Genomic DNA, 23795 nt, shown 5'->3' with positions numbered 1-23795 from the left:
GGCCACTGGGCACTGCTCCCTGCTAATGCAGCATGTACCAGGACAGCCCCCCCCCCCCGCCACGCTCCCCTCCCTGGTCCAGCTGCTACCCCCAGCCCCCGCAGCCACATGGAGTCTGATTTATGGTCCTGAGTTGAGGCTGGGCAATGCCAGTGCCTGGGTCAGACCTTGAGGAGACCTGAAGTGGCCCCCCAGCCTGGCAGGATGAGGGCCCAGCAAGAGGAAGCCAGGGTGGGGGGGAGGAGGAGCAAAAAGGGCTAGAGGTGGCAGGTGGGAGGCCTGGGCCAGAGCCTCCAGGGCCCCACAGCTCTTAGGCCACTTCTGAGTCCAGCTGGGGACCTTGGAACGGGCCTTCTCCCCTCAGAGGGGGCAGCGAACACTGGGTAGTAAGGAGGGCTTTTACTTGGCCTGGCACTGACTCCTTCCTGTACCCACCACAGGGGCTGAAGTTTTCTAAATCCCACTAGCCAGCCTAGGCCTTCACCCAGCAGTCCCCTAGCCTGGGCCCAGGGAAGCACCTGGGCAGAGTTTCACCTGAGAGTCTGAGAGTGGAGAAGGGCTGGAGGCAGAGCCCATAGCCTGGGTTTGAGCACTAGCTCAGAACAGCTGCTATTTGAGCTGTGGGGCTGCAAGGTTAGGTCCTGACAGGACTAGAAGCAGGATGGACAGAGGTTCACCCCTTCAGCCTCATATTCCAAGGAATCCAACGGTTCTGGGGTCTCTGCTGCAGTCAGGGGCTAGTGAGGGAGAGAAGGGGGCCCACCCAGATTTCTAAGTTCAAACTCCCTGGGAGGCCCAGGCCCAGCCTTCATACGTGTGCACCCAGCATTGCCCTCCACCAGGACAGAACTCTGACATCCTAACACAACTGCCTCATGGCTGTGGAGGCCTTCATTGATCACTGTCCTGTTAACAGGTGGCAGCCTCCCACTTCTGACAGGTCTCTTGGGCTTCCCTCTGCAGCCATAGAGGCGGCTGTCCAACAGCTGAACATGCCTGGTACAGAGTGGACCATGTGGACAGCACAGTTCGACTGTCGTGTGGTTGCTTATGGCCTTCAGAAGTTTCTTGCCTCCTGGAGGTGAACCTTTACCACTTCCCTCCATAACCAAGGCCTGTGGCTCAGCCAGGCATGAGGTGTTTTCTACCCTAGGCCCCAGGGAAGGGCCATGGGGCACAGCTCCTAAGGTGTAGAGCTCCCCTCAGAACCTAGACCTCAGACCATCCTTCCCAAGTCACAGTGGCACCTCAGGGCTGGGGAGGAGGTCAAGGCCTCTGGGCACTGGGCCCAGTATGGGTGGGTGGGGTGGGGGAAGACAGGGAGGCAGGCTTCCTGGGTCTCCATGTGAGGACAAACAGCAGGCTTTGAGGCCTTGGAAAATCCCGCCCGGGATTCCAGGCCCTGTCGCGTCACTGCCTTTTGACTATTGTCCCCATCGGAAACAGGCCCAGCCCCCGGCCAGCAGGGACAGAGCGGCCATTGTGAGGCCCCACCAGCCTCAATGCCCCCTTGTTCACCCTCCTCGCCCCTAGCAAGATGTGGAGGCCAGGTCTTGGAAGTTGCTGAGAGAAAGAAAGGGCTGCCTCCAGGGTCCAGCCCTGGGCAGGGCAGGCGAGGCAGGGTGGGACTAGAGAATCAGCCAACCCACCCCACACGCCCTACACCCCAAATGTCATAGTCCTAGAAAAGAATCATCATCACTAGGAGATTCTTTTGTGGTAATGGGGACTCTACCACTGAGCTACACCCTTACTCTTATTTTACTTTTGAGACAGGGTCTTGCTAAACGTGAGGTTCTCCTGCCTCAGCCTCCCTAGTACCTGGAATTACAGGTGTGCACCAAAACACCCAGCTTGGAGGTTCTTTCCTTGGCGTGGCCCTGGACTAGAAGGCCAAGAGGTCATGTAGCTGGTATACCCAGCTTGGATACTTACAAGCCAAGTTGCCTTGGGAAATTGGGAAAGTCATTTCATTTCTCAAAAGTAGATTACTCTTTTGGAAAAAAAACAACAGCTAATATTTATTGGTGTTTATCATGTGCCAGGCACAATTTGAAACACTTTTTTTTTGGTACTGAGGATTGAACCCAGGGGCACTTTACCACTGAGCTACATCCCAGCCTTTTTTATTTTTCATACTAAGATCTGGTCTCACAAAGTTGCTTAGGGCCTCACTAAATTGCTCAGGCCGGCTTTGAACTTGGGATCCTCCTGCCTCAGCTTTCCAAGCTGCTGGGATTATGGGTGTGCACCACCATCCCTGACTGGAAATACTTTAAAGTGTACTCACTTTATGGCAACTTTATGAAAGGTTTTTTTTTTTCCCTGATTTATAGATAAAAATAACTGAGGCACAAAAAAGTTAAGTAACTTTAATTAACTTGCCTAATATTACAGCTTGTGAGAGCTGGAACCAGAATTGATTGTTTTTGTTTTTGCTGTGCTGGGGACTGAACTCAAGGCCGAGTGCAGGTGCCTGCTAAGCAAGTACTCTACCACTGAGCCACACACCCAGCCCCAGAGCCAAGATTTAAACCCTGGTGGTCTAACTCCAGAGTCTTTGCTTTTGACCACACTACTGTGTTCCCACCTGTGAGATGGGAACACAAGCTTTTCTCACTAGGTGGTCGTGAGGGCTAGAAATAACAAATATTCCATGAAAAGGACCCAGCTGGTAGTGGATATTATACATGATAGCTATTATCACAATGGGGCTTAGAAAACTACAGGGACCAAGATTCTCCCTTGTCCCTCCCAGGCCATAGCCTGTCCTCACACATGGAGAGAGACCTGAGGTGAGAGGGACTCCGTCCTGCCACAGCTGTGGGAGGTTTTCCGGCAAACTCTGCTCCTAATCACAGTGCTGACGCCAGGCTCACTTCCCTACTAAACAGATGGGGAAACAGACCTTGGTTGAGGAAGGGGCTTCTCTGACAGCAGTGAGGAGGTAGAGGCAGGCCAAGGGGCGCATTTCCTGATGACCTCTTGGCAGGTGCTTGTTCTGCAGATAAAGCTCACTCAGGAGCCAGGGACACATGCTTGGAAGTTCACATCTGGTGAGGGTCACAGCCACCCCCTCAGGGACTGGCTTCTCTACTCCAGCCACACATGGATGCTTCAAAAGGTCTGAGGTTAGACTGTGTTTCCAGAAGCCAAGGAGGCGTGTGGTTGGGGGGGTCCTTGGATAGCTGAGGAAGGCCCTCACATCTCCCCTGCTCCAGAATAATGCCCTATTTTGTCCAATTGCCACATAGTGGGAGCAGCCCCTCATCCAGTCAGTTCCCAGGGGCCCTGGAGGTAGAGACTCAGATCCTGGGACAAGGGTGGTGAAGAATGGAGTGAGAGCACTGCCTTTGGGGATCCTACCAGGTCCAAGAAGGAAATGATGATGCTGAGCACAGAGAAGGGAGCTGGGTCCTGCCTGGTGACTAGCTACCTTAGGCCTTAGGTTGCTATCAATGAGGTCCATGTTTCTCAAAAAGGTGACACCAACTACCTGTATCACAACCACCTGGGTGATAGCTAAAAAGTAGATTCACAGGTCCTGCCCATCACCAAACCTGAGTCTCCGAGGAAAGAGCCCAGGCATCTGCCATTTAAGCCAGCAGACAAAGCAACTGGGAGCTGAGCGGGGCTGGAGAACCTACATGGGGGCACTTGGGCCAAGAAGGCCAAGGCTACTGGATGTGTGGATCCTGTTGCTGCAGTGGCAGGGAGTCAAGAAGGGAAATGTAGAGAATGAGGATGAAACAAAGCTTAAATTCAGTAACTGCTATTACCATTTGGGGCTCACCTCTACCCAGCCCATGTAGACACCAAACAAACACTCCTCTAACCCTAAAACCTCTATGCATCTGGGTCTATTCTTTCTGTTTCACAGATGTAGAAACCAAGAATCAGAGAGGGTTAGGGATGTCACTCAGTGGCACAGTACTTGCCTAACATGCAGGAGGACGTGGGTTTAAAACCCAGCCCTATAAAACAAACAAAACAAAACACAACAACAACAACAACAAAAAAAAAAAAACAGAATAATCTGCCCCAGGTCAGGAACTGTGGCAGTCCTGACACCAAAAGCCAGGTCAATTGCTAGAACTGCTGCTCTAATCCCTGGGTTAGGCAGCCTCGGCTGCAGCCCATCAACCAGCCAGCTGAGATTAGTGGAGGCTCCCCTGTGCTAGAAACCAGTCCAAGTATTTTATATAACCACCAAACAAAGCAGGTGCCAATACAATCTGCCTTTGAAAAACAAGTGAACTGAGACCTCAGTTTATCTAGATTTATCCAGAGCCAACCCTATCTCTTAGGTAATTATGGGGGTGTAGGTAGTGGATGTCAGAGACAGACCATCTCAATTTCAGCTACATGTCTATTTTTTATTCAATATATTAAATATATTAATCAGAAAAGTCACATACTATAAATCCAGGAAAAATACACAAATATAAATGTCAGAATCTGTCATTTGTCTTCTTCCTCAAGTGACAGTTTATGTACATGTGGAAGGAGGGTGGGAAGAGAGGGCAAGTCCAAGGAGGTTGGAAAGGCTTGCCCAGGCAGAGGGGGGGCCCCATCCCTTCCCCCCAACCTCCATCTTAACCTCTTCCTTCCTGTATTTACAGCAGCGTTCAGCTTATTTACAGCACAGAGGCATGTGTTAAAAACGGTTTATCTTACAAAAAACATGAAGGCCAGGGTTGGGCTTGGGGAATAAGACAGTGGGGTCACCCCCATGAATGCATCCCCCTCCCACAGGGCTTGAGCTCTCTGCTGACCTCCTGGAGCAGGTGAGGAAGTGGTCAGTCTGCAGCTTCAGCCCAGGCTATGGAGGTGCTCAGGGGGTCCGTGGGCTAAAGGCACGTGGGGTGGCATAAGAGCACGCATGTGCACACGTGTTCAGGGTTGGAATCAGAAGGGCAGTGTGTCCATAAAAATCTTGTCAACAATGGGTGGAGGAGGCACCAAGTCCTCCAGCTTGAGGTAGAAGATGCGCTGTAGGCCCTGGGTGCACAGGGTTCGCAACTCGGGCAATTTGCCCAGCAGACGTGACAGGCAGCTGGCTGGCTGGGGCTCACCGGCTACGGCTGCCATGTGCTCCTTTAGGCAGCTGGCAATGCGGTTCTGTAGCTCCTCTACCCGCCGTGGCTCCTGTAGCCCATGCCGGTCTGCAAGGAAGGTACAGGATTAACCACCCAGCTGAAGACCAAATACCCTGAAGACCCAGCCTCCCAGCCTCCTGCCGGCCACAAGTGTGGCCACAATTGTTCCTCTCAAACTCCTCTGGCACTTTGCAAAAGCATGTCCCCACAGGAGCTTATCCTTTTTCCTCCAGTAGTGGGGATTGAACTCAAGGGTGCATTACCACTTAGGTATACTCCCAGCCCTTTTTATCATTTATTTTTTGGCACTGGATATTGAACCCAGGGGCACTTAACCATTGAGCCACATCCTCAGCCCTTTTTATTTTGAGACAGGGTCTTGCTAAGTTGCTGAGGTTTGCCTTGAACTTGAGCTCCTCCTGCCTAAGCCTCTTAAGTCACAGGCATGCATCATTGTGCCTGGTTTATTTTTTGAGGCAGGGTCTTGCTAATTTGCCCAGGCTGGCCCCAAACTTGTGATCCTAGAAGCCCAGAAGCCTGTCTTAAAGGCACATCAGAAGCCTCCAGAAGGATGCTCCTTATCCTCCTATTCCAAGGAAGAAATCAAGGCCTAGGAGCTAGAATAACTTGCCTTAGATCACAAAAAATGGATTGAAACCTTAACCCAGGTAGTCTGGTCATGATTTTTCTTCCCCAACAGTTCTGGGAAGCCCTGGAGTCAAGCAGAAGTGTTCTGGGGCCACCGCCAGGAAGAGCTGGCCTTAGACCTTGCCTCCCTCTGCAGCCTACAGTAACTCTGACCGTGTTCCATACAGTTAGGTCCCCTGTGAAATATAAGTGAAAAGAGGGCTGGAGGCAGATTCTGATGCTTTGTAAAATAAATAGATCTGAAAACCTCTCCACTGAACACCTGAGCCCATCCTGCCTAACTACACGTCCTCAAGTCCACAACAAGTGCAGCCAAGCTGTGCCACCACAAGTCAGAGCAGCGGCCACCTCCAATGGAATTATTGATTGGAGAGGATACCAGAAGGGCTTCTGGGGTGCTAGCCATGTTCTGTCTCTTTGTTCAAGGTGCCGGTTATACAAGTGTGGTTTATGAAAATTTATCATGTGTACTTTTCTATGTGCTATGTCACTGACAGGGAGACTTTTAAAACAAACCAAAACCCTAGGCCAAATACACAGCACCTGTGGCCTTATCTTGGGCCATCCGAGGTCATTCAAAGGCAGTCCTGGGCATTGGAGTCAGGTGCAGCCAAGCTTCTCTCCAGTTCCTGAAGTCCCCACTAGGCAGGTGGGTATGAGCACGCGACAACGTAGAAGCCCAGGAAGTGCCAGATGCCATCCTGCCCAATGTTGGGGCAGCGCCTCCTGAGGGCCATTCATCCCCCTAATACCCACCCCCGTGGACCCAGCTTGGTGCCAGCCACTTACCAGTGATGAGGACAAGAGCAGAAAGGCAAGCAAAGGCAGGGACATCGACTACCAAGCTATGCAGGGACCGTGAGAACGCCAGGATACTGTCAATCCAGTCACCAAAGCCGCGGGCACACTGGAGTCGGTGCAGCACCAGGCCTGAGCAGAAGATGAGCTTCCCCTCACCTGGCTTAGACCTGGCGGAAGAGGTGCCAACAGTCAGGTTCATGAACAGAAGTAGCTGAGAAGGTGCCAGGAGGAGGGTGGGCAGCTCACCGGTAGGCCAGGCGGAGGATGAAGAGCTCCAAGAAGGCTGACTCCAGCAGCAGGTCCTGGTCACCTGGAGACAGCTCAGTAAAGCCAGGGATCTTCTCGGCCCACTTGCGGATAACCTCCAGGGAACCCGACAGAAGATCGTAGAACTGCTGCACATCACCAGCATCTTCCTTCCCAAAGTGGGGCAGCACCAGCTCCTGGAACTGCAGGGTGATCTGGGGGATAAGTACTGCAGGCCAGGCCCATGCCAGCCACCACAGGCAGCCCTGTCAGCTGCTTGGATGCCAGACCTGGGAGTGAGAATATGCCCCAGATTGGGCCCATGCACTCACTTGCTGCCCACTCTTACACATCATTCCAGGGCTGGGGCTGCTTTTCTTTTTGGCACTAGGGACCAAACTCAGGGGTTGCTTCACCACTGAGCTACACCCCTAAGTCCTTTTTAATCTATATGTCACTGAGTAGTTGAGGGTCTCACTAATTTGCTGACTGGCCTTGAACTTGCAATCCTCCTGCCTCAGCCACCACGAGTGCCCGAGGCTCCCCTTCCATGCATGTCCCACAGCATCTGGCAGGATCACGATTCTAAGTGGCTGTCCACCGGGAGTGCATTTCTCCATCTGGTCAGGTCAGGGGGTGCCTCTTTTTCCAATGTGTTGCCTGAGGGTGTGCCTTTCCTAGCATGCATTTGCAATGGTCTTCCCCAGAGCAGGAGCAGGGCGGAGTGTGTGGGGCTTCACCTTGGAGTAGTCCAGTTTCGCCATGCTGGGGCCCGAGTCCAGGTGTGCTCGGACAAGGGAGGTGAGGAGATTGGCAGGGGAGGCATCTGGAGGCTGCTTGGGTTTTGAAGGTAGCCGGCCCCGCCGCCCCTTCAGGCTGTCTGTTCGGACAACTGCAGAGAAATGGGGAGGGATGAGCAAAGAGGGAACCAGAGGAAGAACCCTTTGGCCCATGCTACACACTCCAATGCCAAGAAGCACAGGACCCAGGAACCAGTTCTTAAGACCACAGCACCCTAAAAAGGCTCTCCCCTACCACCACAATCACGGTCCAGGCAGGTGGACGTCACCTTCCCTCTCAGGCCCATGGCCTAGAGGTGGGGTGAAAATCAGACCCAGAAAATGCCCACCACTGTAGGCCTGGGGACCCTGCCTGCCCCACCCTATCAGGCCACCTCTGCCCTGCTGGGCCCCATCCTGCCACCCACCTTCCTTCACCATGCCCACAGCCAGGCACTTCTGGAAGCGGCAGAACTGGCAGCGGTTCCGCCGCCTCTTGTCCACAGGGCAGTCCTTGTTTGCCAGGCAGATGTACTTGGCGCTTTTCTGCACTGTGCGCTGGGGGGGGGGGGGGGGTCAACACGGAACAAGCTGTCAGAGTGTGGGGTGGAGAGGGGAAGGACAGGGGAGGGGACCGTCGAGATCCTGCTGCCGACGCAGACAAAAGCACTCTCTGTTCGTAGCTATTTTTCTAACATTTGGGTGGCAAGGGAGGGAGAGATGGAGGGGCAGGGAGGGGAGAGAAGTCCTGGAGTCGCTGGGGGTAGTTTCTGCCTCAAGAGGAAGACCCTAGGGCCCAGGACTAGGAGCGAGGGGCTCCCGGCACTCCAGACACCTGTACTTTTTAACATGCCTGTGTCCATCTACCCATTCCATGGGGCAGACAGGAGAGGGCCAAGGAGTTGGGGGTGGGGACGGGAAGCTAAACAGGCACCCAGTTCTGGGACAAACATGCAGCCTGTTCCCAAGTGCACCCCCAGCCCTCAAGAACCCAACTCTCTGCCTAGATGCTTTCATCACATGCCAGGGAACACGAGTGCCCGAGGCTCCCCTTCCCAGCAGGACCTGGGTGGGGAAGCGGTGCAGGGAAGAACCAGAGGCTGGCCACTAGAACTTCCCCTCCCCGAACACTCTGTAGTCAGTGCCCTTTGCCCACCTCACACCTCTTGTTCCAGCTCTCTGCCATCCCATAGGCCCCTCTGTGCCCTGGTGAATGAAAGATTCCAGCACCTGCATCTGTGGGTCCCCAGGAAAGTGGCCTATCTGGCAGGCTTGCCCCCTTTCAATGGGACAAGACTAGCTGGGAGGAGAAACCAAGGGAGCCTACCACAGACCCCAGTGGGATGAGAGACGGGCCCACACTCACTCCCCACAGACGCCGTGCCCAGAGTAGCATACCTTAAAGAAGCCCTTGCAGCCTTCACAGGTGCGTACACCATAATGCTGACATGAAGCATTGTCCCCACACACAGCACAGCGGCCCTCATTTCCACTTGGAGCCCCGCTCCGGGCCTTGGCTGAGGTCACAGGCACATCCAGCATTCCTGGGCCGTCCAGGTGTGGGGAAGTGGGCGCCAGGCTTGGGAAAGTCACTGGCATGGAATAGCTCTCTCCCTCCCCCAGCTGGTGGGCAGCCTGTGAGGGGAGTAACTTCAGGGAGCTTTGGGCCAGACTGGGGCTAGGACCAGGGGGAGGACTGAAAGAGAAGAAGGTTGGTGGTTGCGGGGGCCCAGAAGCCTTGGGCAGCTGCTCTGTCCATGCCCTCAGGCCTTCGTAAGTCTGGCTGGGGGAGAAGTGGCCAAATGAGCCATCCCAGGGAGAGAGCTGGGGTGGCTGGAAGCTGGGTGTGGACGGCGATGGGGCAGAGCAGGGGCTGCCATAGTAGTCAGAGCCACTGGAGGATAAGGTCTCATCCAGTGGACCACTCAGGGTGCCAGGGTAGCAGCCGTACACCTGGAAGTCTTCAAATTTGAAAGAAGCAGAGGCAGGGGAGGTGGCCGAGGAGGAGGATGTGGAGGAGGCGGAGGAGGAAGCCGAGGAGCACGGCTGGGCTGTCCCGGGCAGCTGGTAGAGGAAGGTATCAAACTCTCCCGTGTAGCCATCCATGAAGGTGCTGAAGCTGGGCAGGGCAGTGGGGGCAGCAGGGGCCGCCTCAGGGCTGGCCAGGTCCATGGTGGGCTTGCTGAGTTCAGGGGTCAGGGCGTCGCTTGCCAGGTGGTCACGGGGTCCTGGACTTGGTGCTGGTGTCCCATATTGGGCTTGGATACAGGGCATTACTCTAGAGAGGGAGAAGACAGAAAGGAGGGGAGGGGATAAGTCAGAGGAACGTGGAACCTGCTCTGAAAGAATAGGCCCAGGACAGCCAGGTGGTAAGCCTAGAGACAGGAGAGGCACCAGGGCCACAGTGCACCAAGAACTCAGGAATCCTGACCCCTGACCAAAGCACTATCTCAATCCATGTGCCACAAAGCCACTGGGCAGTAGCCCAGCCTGAGTGGGCTCAGTCGGAAGGCCAGCTACACCCCAGTCGGCCTGGGAACCCTTGGGAAGGCATCCAGCCAGCACTTCTCTGCTGGAACAGGGGGAAGCTGTGTTCCTCCAGCCCCTGCCCCTCCCCTCCCAGGGAAGGCGTGGGTGGGAGAGGACGGGTGGGAGAGGCAACCTGCCTCAACCCAGCCCCCAGGAGCAGATTGACTTTTTTCTCCAACCAGGCACTTCCTGGGAATATTCCCAGGCACACCCCAGCCACTGGATACCCCTTCTCCCTTCCAGCAGGGTGCCTGGGGAGATGGACATCCTGGAAATGGAAGAGGCACTAAGACTGACAGCCCAGCTGTCTAAGGTGATCTAAGTGGCAACATCCAAGCCTGTCCCTCATCCCCACCCCCAACCGGCATATTGAGCAAGGGCAGCAAATCCAACACATATCCCAGATCTGCTATCTGAGGCTGGGCACCCACTCCAAACCTCCTAGATGCTTCCAGAAACAAATAAAAAGGGAGTCCAGGCCTCCTCACTATTTTCAGCTCCCCCGGGGTTCAGGTAACCAGGCTCCAGACCTTTAAAGGCCTATGCTAAAGGGAATCTGAGGTGGGGCCAGAGAATGGCCCTCTAGATATCCAGGAGAATGGACAGTCCCTAAGAGGAATTTGTCTGCTACCCGCAGTTACTTGTACAAGAGAACTCTCAAAGTCCAGCAGAAGACTTAAGGTGGCTATAAAGAAAGGAGGGCTAGGGATATAGCTCAGATAATAGAGTGCTTGCCTTGCAAGCACAAGGACCTGGGTTCAATCCCCAGCACAAGGGGAGGGAAGGAAGGAAGGAAGGAAGGAAGGAAGGAAGGAAGGAAGGACGGAAGGACCAACGGACGAACCCACCCCTTGGTGGGTGGATAGAAGGTGATCTTCCCCTGCCTGGGTCCTTCCACCTAAGCAGTGTCTGCCCTGAAGCATCCAGAGGCTCAGGCAAAAGGGATTATACAACCCCCCCCCCAAATCCTGAGGCACAGATGAACACAGACAATGTCATTAAGGGGAGATCCTTAAGTTTGCGGACTGCTCCAAAATCATGCAGAGGAAGCTCCAGAACAGTCTCCAGTCTCCCTTTCCACTTCCATTTCTGGGATCACAATTCTGTCCTCCCCAGACAGGGAGGCAAGCTGAATAAGAAACCCAGCTGGAGCACAGAGTACCACGTTCAAGGGGTACACTGATGGGGCAAAGGTTGTTACCACTTCCTGGAAAAGAGCCCAGAAAGTCCTCTGGTTCCAGCCCTTCTCCAATCCACAGGGTCCCGAAACAGGGCAGCTCCATCCCTGGCCAGACATTCATACAACCAACCCAGACAACAGAGGCCCTTGAAGCTCCAGCCCCATCTCATATACTACCTGGGGGGACATAAGGATGGCCACGTCTGTCCACACTAGGATAGCCCAGGCAGGGATGGGTTGTGGGTGGAGGAAGAAAGGTAGCAGCCACACAGGACTGGGCATTTGTTCCAGCCTCATTCAAATCCTGTTTCTCCACTTGGACAGCCCACATCCGGATCAACCCCCACAACAACCTAACCCTTCCACCAAGCAGGTACTGAACAACACAAGATATAAACCTACATCTAGGCTCATAGGAGGTGAAGGGGGGTGAGCAGTCCACAGGGAGAAGGAAGAGGCGGGGTTGGAGGAGGGAGTGGGAGAATCCGCTTCAGGCAGGTCCTGGCAACAATGTGGTTTGCACCTGTTAGGCTGAACAAGCCTCAGGCTGCACCCTACCTGCAAGATCCAACAGAGACCACTGCCGGAAGGGGCAGAGGTGACCAGCAAGTGGAGCCAGAATGGGGGAGGGTATCCTCTAGGTAATGCCACACTAAGACTCCAACATTAGCAACTTAATTTATATGCAGATTCCCAAGGACAAGTGTTTCCACACACCCATCACCCGCCCATATACAAACACACACACACAAACACACCATTCAAGGCACAGTTAAAACAATCTTCCCTGTGCTTCCATATACCCTGACCCAAAGAAAATTTATCCCAGCAACAGCAAGCACTCGTGCACAGTTCAACCACCAACCTAGCCACTTCCTTCAGTAATCCAGAGGTCTCCTGATATAATTCAGGCAGAAAGTTTGGGGTGACCAACCCCTGCAAACTAAGCTACAGATTCTGGAAGTGGTTGAAAAGAAAAAAAGAAAAAGAACAAAAACGGGGCACGAGGAGACTGAGGAGAAAACCCTTTGGGAAATCCAATTCCAGTTGGTGTCAGATGGGTCCCAGAAACATGAAGCGCTACTGTGTATCTTCTCCCCCGCTTTAATAAGACCCCCATCAGCACCCGAATCCAGAACACCATGTGCCTCCTTGGGCAACCTGGGAGACTGAACTAAGGCCAGCTGCTTGCTGGACAAATCCCCACTCCCGGCGCCAACCCCAACCCCTGCGGCTTCCACCTTGCAGATACTTCACCCCGCCCCCACCCTCAACCCCACTCCAGTAGTAGATTCCACTCAAGTTTGGGTCTTTACCCCGCTCCAGCCACTACCCCTCAACACCAGAGCTGCACTACACATCCGCCCTCCTGCAAATCGACCCTACAACAACCTTTCTGCCCGCGTGTACACCCATCGCCTTCATGCACCACCCCTAAAACCAGATGCATACTCCCCACCGGGGTACCTACCCGGACGGCTCCTGTTCCCCCTGCCCGGGACCAGCGCCCCAAGTCGCAGCCTGGTCCCGCGTGCGCTCCTTGGTTGGTCTCACGCACTCCCCCAACTTTCACAGCCTCCGACACTGGGGCTCCCCGAACAAGCCGGACCCTCCTCTTAAACGCTCCGTGACGCACGGGGAGGGGCGGGGGCGCCACTGACGCACACGGCCCCGGCGAGCTTTGGCCATACAAGGGCGCGGGGGGCGGCGCGGTTCCGGCACTTGGCGGCCAGGGGGAGGCGCAGGGACGGGGAGCCCAAGGGGGCGGGGCGAGGAGGGGGGGCCTGGAATGTCTGCGCGCGTGACGCACGCGGGGTTCCATTGACGCAGGGAGCGCGGATTGTTTGATCTATAAATAGTCTCCCCAATCCGCTGCGCAGGTTAAAAATAGCAACTTCCAAACCCACCGGGCTCCCCGTCTCCGGACCTAGGACCCAGTCTCGGGGCCCCAGGTCCAAAATAACGAGCCGGGAGAGTCTGAGCCAGAGGAGAGGGCGCTCTAGAGACACGGCAGTAGGATTTCCCCGGACCAGGATCTCCTTCCTCACCCTCCGGCTGCGCTGGGTCCCTCCGGCTACCCCGGTCCCGCCCCGCCTTTGCACCCTCCCAACCCTTCGCACAGGACTGGGGTGTCGCCCTCTGCTGCTGCTGGGAGGCCAGGGCAGCCTCGGGACACCTACTGGGGAAACTAAGCCCCCATCTCAGCTCCAGACATAGCGTCTTCCCCAGCAGTGTTCCAGGCTGAGTTGTTGCCCCAGGGACTATAGTTAAGAGCCCTGCTAATTCTCTCCGGCAATCTCACCAGCAAAATCCCTTCCCTAGGGTAGGGGTTGGCCATGCCCAAGCTCTGCCAATGGGCTGTGCTCCACAGCTGAACTTGGTTTCTCACCAGTCCTCCCTTTACAGGGTGAATGCACCCAGGTTGGGAAATTACCGAATTTCAGAACCGGGTGGAGCCTGAGAAATCTTTCCAAACTTATGCCAACTCTTCCCCATTTTATAAATAAACAGACTCAGAGAAATAATGGCACTTGCTCAAGGTCACACAGCAAGGTGGTGGCATACTGGGGTGGAACCCCAAGGCCAAGGTCTGAATCTCCAGGCTATCTTTTCACATCTACCAATGCCAGCTCTCTCCGTGATCAGGGAGCACCTGTCCTCCCACCCCACCTCCAGCACTGGTGGAGAGAGCAGCTCTGACCAGTAACCACCTGCCCAGGGAGTAGAGTAGGAAAGGGCCTGTCAGAACTGTATCAGGGCCCAGGCCAGGCTGTGGCCATCTGGAGGCCTTCCCTAGTCCAGCTCTTACCCCTCCATCCCCATCCTGCCCCAAGCTTAGGGCACCACCCCCATGTCAAGTTAAGAGGGGAAAGAAGGGCTGGGGTTGTGGCTCAGCAGTAGAGCTCATCTAGCACGTGCGGGGCCCTGAGTTCAATCCTCAGCACCACATAAAAATGAATAAATAAAGGTATGTGTCCAACTACAACTAAAAAATAATTTAAAAAAAAAAAGAGGGGAAGGAAGATTGGTTAACACTGGCAAGAGGACTAGAGCCCCCACCTCACTGGGACCCACACCCATTCCCCTTCTCTACTGTAAGTCCTCACCAGCAAGACCTCCTGCTTCCATTGACCCCATCTTCATCTCCTCTGGTCACCCTATGACACCTCTTCTGCCCCTGAACACCCTGGACTACTCATTCCCATTCTCACCTCCCATCCCATCTGTCTCCAGTCCCCACTTCTGTCCACTCAAAATTCCAAAAGCACCTCAAACTTCCTCCATTCCAGACAGTTTATCATCTCAGCACCACCTGCTCACCACCCTGTCTCTGCTCCTGATGCCCCATGTACAATACTTCTTTTTTCCCTTAAATTCTCTTGGAACATCCATGGAATCTCATTTCAGCTACAGCCCACAGCACCTCACTGGTGCAGCAGACCGACCGGGTGCACCCAATGACCTTCTGGCCCACATCCACTAAGAAAACCACTCTTGGGCTGGGAGACTGAGACAGGAGGTTCAGGAGTTCAAAGCCAGCTTTGGCAATTTAGTAAGTAAGCAATAAGGTTCAGTGAGACCCTATCACAAAAAAAAATTTTAAAAAGGTAAGGTAAAGTAGTAAGTGCCCCTAGGTACCACAAAAAAATTAAAACTCAGTAGCTGAGCACCTGCGTAGCATGAAAATCCCTAGCTCCATCCCTAGTACTAAAAAAAAAAAAAAGGAAGAAAAAGAAAACCACTCTTAAAGTGTTTCCTCTTTCTAAATTCTTACTGTCCACCACAGATGGAGCAGACTTCATTTGATACTAATTTCATCCAGGGATCTGGCCAGAACCTGCCAGAACCTCCCCAAGTCAGCATATAATCTCAACTTGGAAGAAGCCACAGAGAACTCTGGGTTTTCCCAAACCATCTTCCAAAGACCTTCAAGGCCACCAGTGTGAAGGTGAAATGTGGGTAGGATGGTGCCAAATGAAACCACCAGGGACCCCACCCCACCTCAGCCAAAGTTTTGTTTTTCTTTCTCTTGGGCTTTTTTTTTGGCTGCGGGTGTGTTACGGTATTGAACTCAGGGGCACTCAGTCACTAAACCATATCCCCAGCCCTATTTTGTATTTTATTTCTGAGTTGCTTAGTGCCTTGCTTTTGTTGAGGCTGGCTTTGAACTTGTGATCCACCTGCCTCAGCCTCCTGAGCTGCTGGGATCACATGCATGTGCCACCACCCCCAGCTTTTCTTGGGCTTTTGTGCAAGATCTCACTTGGATTCTTGAGGAATCCTTTTGTGGAAAATAAAGGTAAATTTTAAAAATAATACAGTTTTTAAAAGGGTTGGAAACCACTACTATAATTCAAGCCTCCAGTTTACAGATTAGGTTCCAAAAGGGGAGGCATCTTTGCTCCAGAGCACACGGCAAGTCTGTGCTGGTGAAAACAGCCCCAGCTGTGCCACATCTGGCTTCACACCTCGCCTCCCACCCAGGTCAGGATGCCTCCCTCCATCCCAACAGTCTTCCTCAGAAAATAAAAACCAATTTTAATGTGTCAGCAAAATCAGCCAAGTCAACATTCTTCCCTCCATCCAGCAAAAACAGGTATATTATCAGCTCAGTCTTAAGGGTTAAGCCCATCTTCAGCTCCAGCACACTCCTCCCTGCCCACCATTTTGCCTTTGTAGTAAGTGGCAGAGACCATTCTTTGGGGCAGACCACACATAAGCCCCATGGAACCCAAGTGTGGTAAGGAGTTCTTCAGGGACTAGTCTAACTCTGAGCATCTTCGCCTCTCATCTGCAGACCCGCTTTGCAGCCCTGGTCAACCTCCCCAGGCTGCTGCAGGTTGCGGAGGTTGCAGTCTTGATACCCTGAAGGCAGAAGAGGGTGAGGAACTGCAGCTGCTACCTGGCCATGCTTTTGGAAGCAGGGGATGCTGACAAGGGGCTCCAAACATATCACACTCCTAAAATAAGTACTATAATGAGAAAAAAGTGGAGTCCATCTGTGAAAACAGGTCACCCATGGGGTACCAGTGTGGAGCACCTAACCTAACAAGAGGAGAGAAAGGTGAAAAGGGCTTGGAGTTCCCTAGCTTCATTTCTGCTGGTCAGAGGCCCTCAGGAGTTAGCTTGGGGCCCCAGATAATGTGGAATTCCAGGGAAAGACAAAGGATGCAAATTAGGAGACCTAGAGCAAAAGCTGATTCCAGACTGAACAGAAACCCTCAGCGATACCCAAGTTATCAGAATGACGGCTCACTGGGGTAGGGGTCGGGGGACAGGTAATGATGGGAAAGGTATCTAAAACTAGAGACTAGGAATGAAGGTAAGCCCAGACAGTGTCACATAGGAAGGGCAGAGAGAGAAGTCCTATTGGAAACAAGAGCCAGCCCCACCCAGTCAGGCCATGGCCCAACCTACCAATCGGCCTCACTACCTCGGCCCCACATAAGGTCCTCAAGCTAATCATTCTCACCCCTACTTCTGCATGTCCTCTTTCAGCCACAGGCCACACTGCTCCTCTTCTTCCCTCCACTTGAGTTCTATTGATGCTCCTGCCACCCTCCTAGACCAGCCCATCCCTTAATAATAAACACTTTCTTACTGGGGTGAGGAGAAGGTGGGCAGCAAGAGGGGGTTACCACCAAGGGTCAGACCTTGGGCTAGGATGATTTGCACGGATTCTTCCGCTGAACACTGTCCCCACCCCTTCCAGGTTTGTAATTATAGTCTGCATTTTATAAATAAGGAAACAGAAGCTCAGGGGCAGGTTCAAACTGAGGTCCTTTAACTCCCAGTTTTTTGCTGACCTATTGCCTTGACTCTGAACTCCAGAGGCTGTGGCTTCTGGCCCCATAGGCCTTGATTCTTGTAAGTACACTACAAAAACCAGGTGTACACACGTGGCCTATGAGAGGGACTTTGGTGGATCTGAAAGCACTCTAGTTCCTGATCTGGAGGATGATTATCTAATGGGTTCACTCTGGAAAGGTCACCAAATTATAACTCAAAATTTTACATTTACAACATGTACACTTTTCTGAATGTATAAAATATGCCCCCCACATGTAAAAAGCTTATTTAAAAAAATAGCCACACTTGGGCTGGGGTTGTAGCTCAGTGGTAGAGCAATTGCCTCGCATATGTGAGGCACTGGGTCGATCCTCAGCACCACATAAATAAATAAAATAAAGGTATTGTGTCCACTTACAACTAAGAATATTTAAAAAAAAATAGCCACATCTAAATGGGAGAGACACATTTATTTAAATGGATGCAGATGCAGCTGTAATTTACTAAGCACAAATTCATTCAAGCGGGTGTTTCTGAAATGAGAGTGACTGGTTTCCCATTACACATTTGGTCTATCAACAGATACTTGGAGCACAACTAGGGTTAGGAGGTGCCGCGATGTGTGGTATCAGAGAGGGGTCAGCATGTTTGGGGTCCAGAGACTTACGTGCTCAGACCCACCCTGCCCCCACCAGTGTGTGCACAACATGAGGACAGCACACCAACTCCCCACCTTGGCAGGAGGAGTGTGAAGCACCCTCAGCAGTAAGCAGTCAGGGCAGGTCAGTGTCCACCACGGCTCCTCAGCCCAGAGGGTGGGCATGGCATTGAGTAAGCAGGGAATGGAGGAAGTAGAACTGTACAGCACTTTCCCACGCTGCCCCCACCCAAATTTAGCTGGGGCCCAGCCCTGCTGAGCAGGGGGCAGGAACTTGCCCCACTTTCACCAAGAACATCTCCACCCATGGGCCTCCACGCCCCTCCTGTGGGGTGGGCAGAGGGAGTAAGCTTTGCTTCCTCCCACCAAAGAAGTAGCCCCGGGAGCTTCCCCTCCTCAGCCCCAGGGCCCATTGCCAGCCCTGACCTGGCCACTTCCTCTTCCTGCTCTGGCAGTGGGCAGGGAGATTTGTGCTGTGGGCAGGGAAGAGCTGAGAGCTACCTCAGGGGCTTCCCATGGGCAGCTGTGGGAACTGGAGGTGAAGGGTCAGGCCGAGACCTCTGGCTCTGATCTCCTGGCCCTCTCCCAAGCCCTGCCATGCCCACACATGTGGTCACCTCCCCACAAAACAGGCTCCCAAGGATGCAGGCAGGTTAGCCACTACTCCCTCCACACACAACGGCTCTTGTCAGGGGCAAAAGGTGAAAGAGCTATCAGAAGTATCTTATACCAGAGGCTAGCAAGCCTGTTGTGTGACCTAAGGTCAATCCCTTGCCACCTCCAAGACTCTTTCCTCATCTGCCCAGTGCAGAAACATGGTAAGTCACGGTAGCAGGAGAAGTGAATTCACTAATAATGCAAGGGAGATTCTCAACATTGAAATGGAGTGCTGTCAGGGTCCTGGACTCCAGGGACCTGCAGCAGAATCCCAGTACTGGCAGGGAAGGCAGGGAAGGACAGAACACACCAAGGACCTCAGCTAGACTGGGCAGTCAGCAGTTAGAGATAAACAGTAACCTCATCCCCACTTCTCTCCCTCACGGCTAAGTGAAAGGAAATAAGAGTGTGCCCAGATGAGTTTCTACCCAGTACTGGGAAAATTCCAGGCTCTGTATGCAGCAAGTACTCAATTAATGCTCTGGTGAAAGCTGAAGTCAGGGTATGGCCACAGAGGCTATCTTCAGAGCAGTCATTTCTCTACCCCACCTCCTTAACATACAGCACATAGAAATAAGGTCAGACTTTAGGAAAAACAGCCATTCAGAGCTAGAAAGCATAGACAAGAGTTCCTCTGAGAAAGGTTGCCCCATGCCCCGACACTCCTCAGACTGGCAACCTTTTTATGCCTCAGTCTGTTCAGCTCCTGGCATCTCACCCCTTGGAGGGTCTCCCAGAACCCTGCAGACTATCAACACCCACCAAATTCCCTGCCCCAACCCAAGGTCTCCACCCAAGCCTCCATGGGCAAAACTTCAAATTCCAAAATAAAAACCCTCTGATAACAAGCTCCAACCGGAAAGACTGATGCACTTTCCTATTGTTAAAGTATTTTTAGTCATAGCCTCTGGATTTGTTTAGAGACTCACGTTCAGAAAGGGGAAAAAGAATTTTTTTGAGAACTGAGAGGGAGAACATGAGAGCCTCCCACGTAAGGAGCTGCTGCTGATTCGGTGCTGGGCCAAAGCCCCTGGCCCAGGGCCCAGGGAGCATGTCTGTAGCAGGCTGGTTCAGGGACTTGCCAGGCCTCGCTCTAGTCCTGCTTCTCAGGCACCAAGAGCAGCTAGGAAGAGGTATGGACAAGGAGGATGAGCCTGGTGAGGTTCAGCAGGGAGCACAGCCCCAACCCAGCCACTCAGTCCCAAGCAGGGGGCTCAGAGACCCTCCCTGAGGTACTCTGCTGGTCACCACACTCACTCCAGCCTCTCTCTCCTGCCTGAGCAGACTGGTGCCTCAACCAGGACAGGTGGACTGAAGAAGACAGTTGAATCCCTGGGGACAATCTCTGAAAAAGGAGAGAGCGCTGTCACCTGTTTCCACAACTCTTAGTTCCCAATCACAGAGTATACCCAAATCCAACTGCTACCACCCAACTGTGGCCAAGCTGCACTCTCACTCCTGGGGGCAGTGGGCCACCCATGCCTCCTCCCTTCTCCCTCTTCTCAAGGCCAAAGGGTTTGGCAAGACAGTGACAATGGAAAAAATCCAAACTGCCGAGCTACCCTGCCTCAGTGTCCCCATTCTCAAGACTCACCCGTTTTTCTCTTCTGGATCTGCTTCGACCCTCAGAGATCCTGAACGACAGAGGAAGAATCCAGGGATGGTGGGGACTCTGCGAGCAGCCACAGGGAGGCCTGCGGGGAGAGCTGTGGTAGCCAGGGCAGCCTGTCCTCCCCCACTGAGGCTGTGCAATGGCTGAGCGGGCTCTGGATGTGGAACTGTCTCCAAGCCAGCTTGTCCTCCTCTGTTTATATAGCAGAAACCAGAGCCGGCCTCTGGGGATGAGGGGAGCCGCCTCGGGGCCCTCTTGGCTAGGGCTTGACTTTGGCCCAGGTCAGCAAGAGCCCAAAATAGTCAGCTGACGGGAGCCCCAGTGAGCGTGACCCTGGGCCTATGCCCAGGCCTGGCAGACAGGTGCCCACGTCACAAGACTAACAGCTCTAGCACTCATGGGGCCCTGGTTGGCAGCCCCTCAGGGTGGCCTTGGCAGCGTATTCAGCATGGGAATTCCACCCAATCACCACCATCACCCAGACAACAGGGTAAACACAAGACATTCTGCCCACCAGGGCTGCTGTGTACCCAGAGGCAAGGTGGGCTGCTCAGGAAGCCAGGTCAGAGCTGGGGGTAGCAGTGGGAGCCGAGTGGAGGGAGGCAACTGGCCAGTGCTGTCATCCTGACTCACGTGCTTCCCAAGTCCAGATCTCTGGATGACCAGGGACACCTGCTCCTTCCACTTACAGTAATTCCTCTCCGTGTTGTTCCCAGCCCAAGGTTGGTGGCACGGAGCCTGCTGCCAGCAGGAAGCCAGGTGCATACTCAGCCCAGCTCCCAGCACCAGAAGCCCTGCTTCCCAGGGTGTCCCCTCCTTCCACCCAGACTCGCCCTGTCCTCTCATCACAGCCACTTCTCTGGGACTCTCTTCACCCTGAACACCAGCTTTGCACAAGGCAACGGTGCTATGGGTAGATGCCAGGGGGAGAGCTGGACCAGCTCCTGCTTCATCTGAGTTCACCCAACACTGAGGAGGCTATTGCTCAGAGATGACTCTTTGCCCCATGGAAGGGGGGAGTCCAAGGACCTACATCCAACTCCCTCAGACATAATAACCTGTTCTACAGTGCCCAGTGCCCCTTCTAGTACCTCAGGTCCCCAGGGAAGGGCCTGGTGGAAATCCCGTCCCCTTACCCACTATTATAGTTTGGATGTGAGGTGTCCCCCAAAAGCTCATTGTGAGACAATGCAAGAAAGTTTAGAGGAACAGCAATTGGTTATGAGAACTTTAATCCAATCAGTGAATTAATCCCCTAGTTCTAACTGAGTTCTAATTGAAGGTGGTTAGGGTGTGGCTGGAGGAGGCGGGTCATTGGGGGCATGACTTTGGGGTATATATTTGTATCTGGTGAGTGGAGTCTCTCTCTGCTTCCTGATGATCATGTGAGCCACTTTCCTCTGTCACACTCTCCTGCCATGATGTTCAGCCTTACCTTGAACCCCAAGAAATGGAGACTACTGTCTACGGACAGAGACCTCTGAAACTAGGAGCACTTAAATAAACTCTTTTTCCTGTACAATTGTTCTGATCAGGTCTTTTACTCAAGCAGCAGAAAAACTGACTAAAATACCTATAAACCAGCTTGGGCCTTCTCTGGAAGTACCCTCAGACAAGGAAGGTTGTCCTCCACCATCACAAGACAGCCCTCTAGGCTTGGCTTTCCATATCCTCATCACAGAACCTTAGGAAGTCGTTTTTCCCCTGGGTAATAGAAGCAGGGGGTGAGTTAGATGGCCAAGAAACCCCTTGGCCATAGCCACAAGTCAGGATTTTCCTTCTCAATGATATTAGATGAACAGTGGAGGGTCTGTCCCTTCCTCCTCATTCATAGAGGCTACTTCTCCATACACAGACTCCACAGGACCTATGGGTCTGCCATGGTGACAAGGGGTGGTCACCTCCCTTTTGGGGAGGAAGAAGTGATCCAGGACTTCCTTTCAGGTACTCTCCTGATACAGTCTTTAACCTGGATAAAGGTCAGCACCCACCACAATGTTTACACTCACCCCCAGACTCCAGTCCTGAGCTGCTGCCTCAGCTTCCTGGAACCAGGTTCATCCTGCCTCACCAGCCCATGTCACCTGGGCCCAGAGCCTCCAGCCCATCTGTTAAGAAAATAAGGCTTCCCCAACCCCACCCCCACATCACCCCCAACTCTGAGGAAATCAGATCTTCCCATGCTGAGCAGCGCCTCGCCTGTTACCTCTACAGGGCTTCCCCCTCCAGTCCCCAAACCACATCTGTTTTGGGGCAGCTCCACAACCACCTCTGCCCCCCAACCCCACTTGCTCTAGGTCTCAGGGGTGCACAAAGGACAACAGGCACTTACCATTCTGGATGGACAGGTAGCACTCACACCATCTCCTTGGCCTTCAGGGCCTGGCAGAAGGAGCCAGGCTACCAGGGAGGGGCTGGGGCCAGCCTCTGTCCATGGTAGAGGCCTATGAAGGGAGAGTCAGTATGAGCAAAGACAAACCAGCCAGCAGAGACGTCCCCTGGATCAACACAGTCAGGCAACACAGGAGGGGGAATGACCCAGCCCAGGACCTCCCTAGGCTGGTAGCCTGACAGCCCACACCCAGGCAATTAACTCTAGGAGGGTGGTGTGGGGGTGGCAAAGAGCTACAGAAATCACTGAGGCATCTCAGAGCCAGAGATCCACAGGCCCACTGAGCCCCTCAGGCACTACCCCCCTCCTGGGTTGCGAAGAAGAGCACCTGGTAGGCAGAGAGAAAGGAGCTGTTTGTGAGGACAACGCAGATTTCCCTCTTTCCTTAAGGGATTCTAGCCCAGCCCTGGAAGCCTCCCAAGGGCAAGGTCTTATGCCCCACCTCAGGCAGCCCAGCTTTCCACATACTGTGGCACTCTCAGGAGATGGGACTCCAGCCCCCAAACAGGAAGGCCAACTTAGGGTAGAGTGGTTAAGAGTCCAGATGCTAGCTGGGCACAGTGGCATGCACCTATAATCCCAGCGGCTCGGGAGGCTGAGGCAGGAGGATCATTGCCAGCCTCAGCAATGGCAAGGCACTAAGCAACTCAGTGAGACCCTGTCTCTAAGTAAAATACAAAATAGAGCTGGGGATGTGGCTCAGTGGTCAAGTATCCCTGAGTTCAACCCCCAGTACCAAAAAACAACAACAACAAAAAAAAAAAAAAAACAAAAAAACAAAGAATTCAGATGCTGTATCCCAGACTGGGTTCAAATCTTGGCTCTCCACTTGCTGCCCGAGGAGAATTACATAATCTCTTGGGCTTAGTGGTAGAGCACTTCTGCATGGCATGCATGAAGCCCTGGGTTCCATCCCTAGCACTGCAAAAAAAAAAATTTTTTTAAATAATAAAAAAAAAAAACTTTGCTACACATTTCCCACCAATAACAATGACAACCTGAAATTACCTCTCTAAAATTAACAATCAGGGCATCAGGCTTAAAATGAGTTAATATGTTTAAGGGACTTGGAAAGTTACGGATACACATGTGCTACGTATCATTATGAGGAGAAATTAAACAAGGATACACAAAAGCTAACCGCAACCCTGGTTCCTATTCCAAGCCACCTCTGGGCAGTCGGTCTCTCCTTCCTTAAGCCAAATATGTATGCCACCCTCCAGCCTCCTGAGTTCTCCCCCTAACCCCACTGGTGCCAAAGACACCCTCAGCCAGGGCACCCTCACCCTGCACCTCCCCTTCTCTTCTCCCACCCTTGCTCAGCGCTTTCTCTTCACGGGTCACAGAGTCAGGGCAGGACCAGCCAAGGCACTGGCTGCTGAATTATGCTTTGAGTTGAAATGA

At 53.3% G+C, this 23795-nt stretch overlaps 1 protein-coding gene across 4 annotated transcripts; it reads right to left on the bottom strand.

Moving 5' to 3' along the window:
* Nucleotides 1–4355: 4355 nt before the first annotated feature.
* On the bottom strand, nt 4356–22443 carry Nr4a1 (nuclear receptor subfamily 4 group A member 1). 4 transcript variants are annotated; one of them, XM_046435565.2, is made up of 9 exons: nt 22332–22443; nt 22009–22124; nt 19982–20081; nt 8972–9851; nt 8002–8131; nt 7535–7686; nt 6795–6997; nt 6537–6715; nt 4356–5165 (listed from the first exon to the last, which is right to left on the bottom strand). In XM_046435565.2, exons 4-9 carry the CDS (start codon nt 9845–9847, stop codon nt 4909–4911), a joined length of 1797 nt encoding a protein of 598 aa, XP_046291521.1. In that variant the 5' UTR covers nt 9848–9851; nt 19982–20081; nt 22009–22124; nt 22332–22443; the 3' UTR covers nt 4356–4908. The 4 variants fall into 4 exon arrangements, with proteins under 4 accessions (XP_046291521.1, XP_046291518.1, XP_046291519.1 ...); XM_046435562.2 differs by lacking the exon at nt 22009–22124 and adding an exon at nt 19645–19732; XM_046435563.2 differs by lacking the exon at nt 22009–22124.
* Nucleotides 22444–23795: the final 1352 nt, after the last annotated feature.

This window comes from Marmota monax, unplaced genomic scaffold, assembly GCF_021218885.2.
Source record: "Marmota monax isolate L192 unplaced genomic scaffold, Marmota_monax_Labrador192_F-V1.1 WCK01_AAM20220418_F8-fsc00012, whole genome shotgun sequence".
In the NCBI taxonomy this organism is placed as follows: Eukaryota; Metazoa; Chordata; class Mammalia; order Rodentia; family Sciuridae; genus Marmota; species Marmota monax.
This window is presented reverse-complemented; position numbering and strand designations above follow the sequence as displayed.

Bases quoted from the DNA above. Each gene is read 5' to 3' on its own strand.
- Nr4a1 (XM_046435565.2), bottom strand. From the start codon at position 9,847: ATGCCCTGTATCCAAGCCCAATATGGGACACCAGCACCAAGTCCAGGA. The intron at 8,132-8,971 runs GTATGCTACTCT...CCCCCCCCCCAG, and splicing joins GCTGCAAGGGCTTCTTTAAG to CGCACAGTGCAGAAAAGCGC. The intron at 6,716-6,794 runs GTGAGCTGCCCA...CTCTTCCGCCAG, and splicing joins ATCCTCCGCCTGGCCTACCG to GTCTAAGCCAGGTGAGGGGA.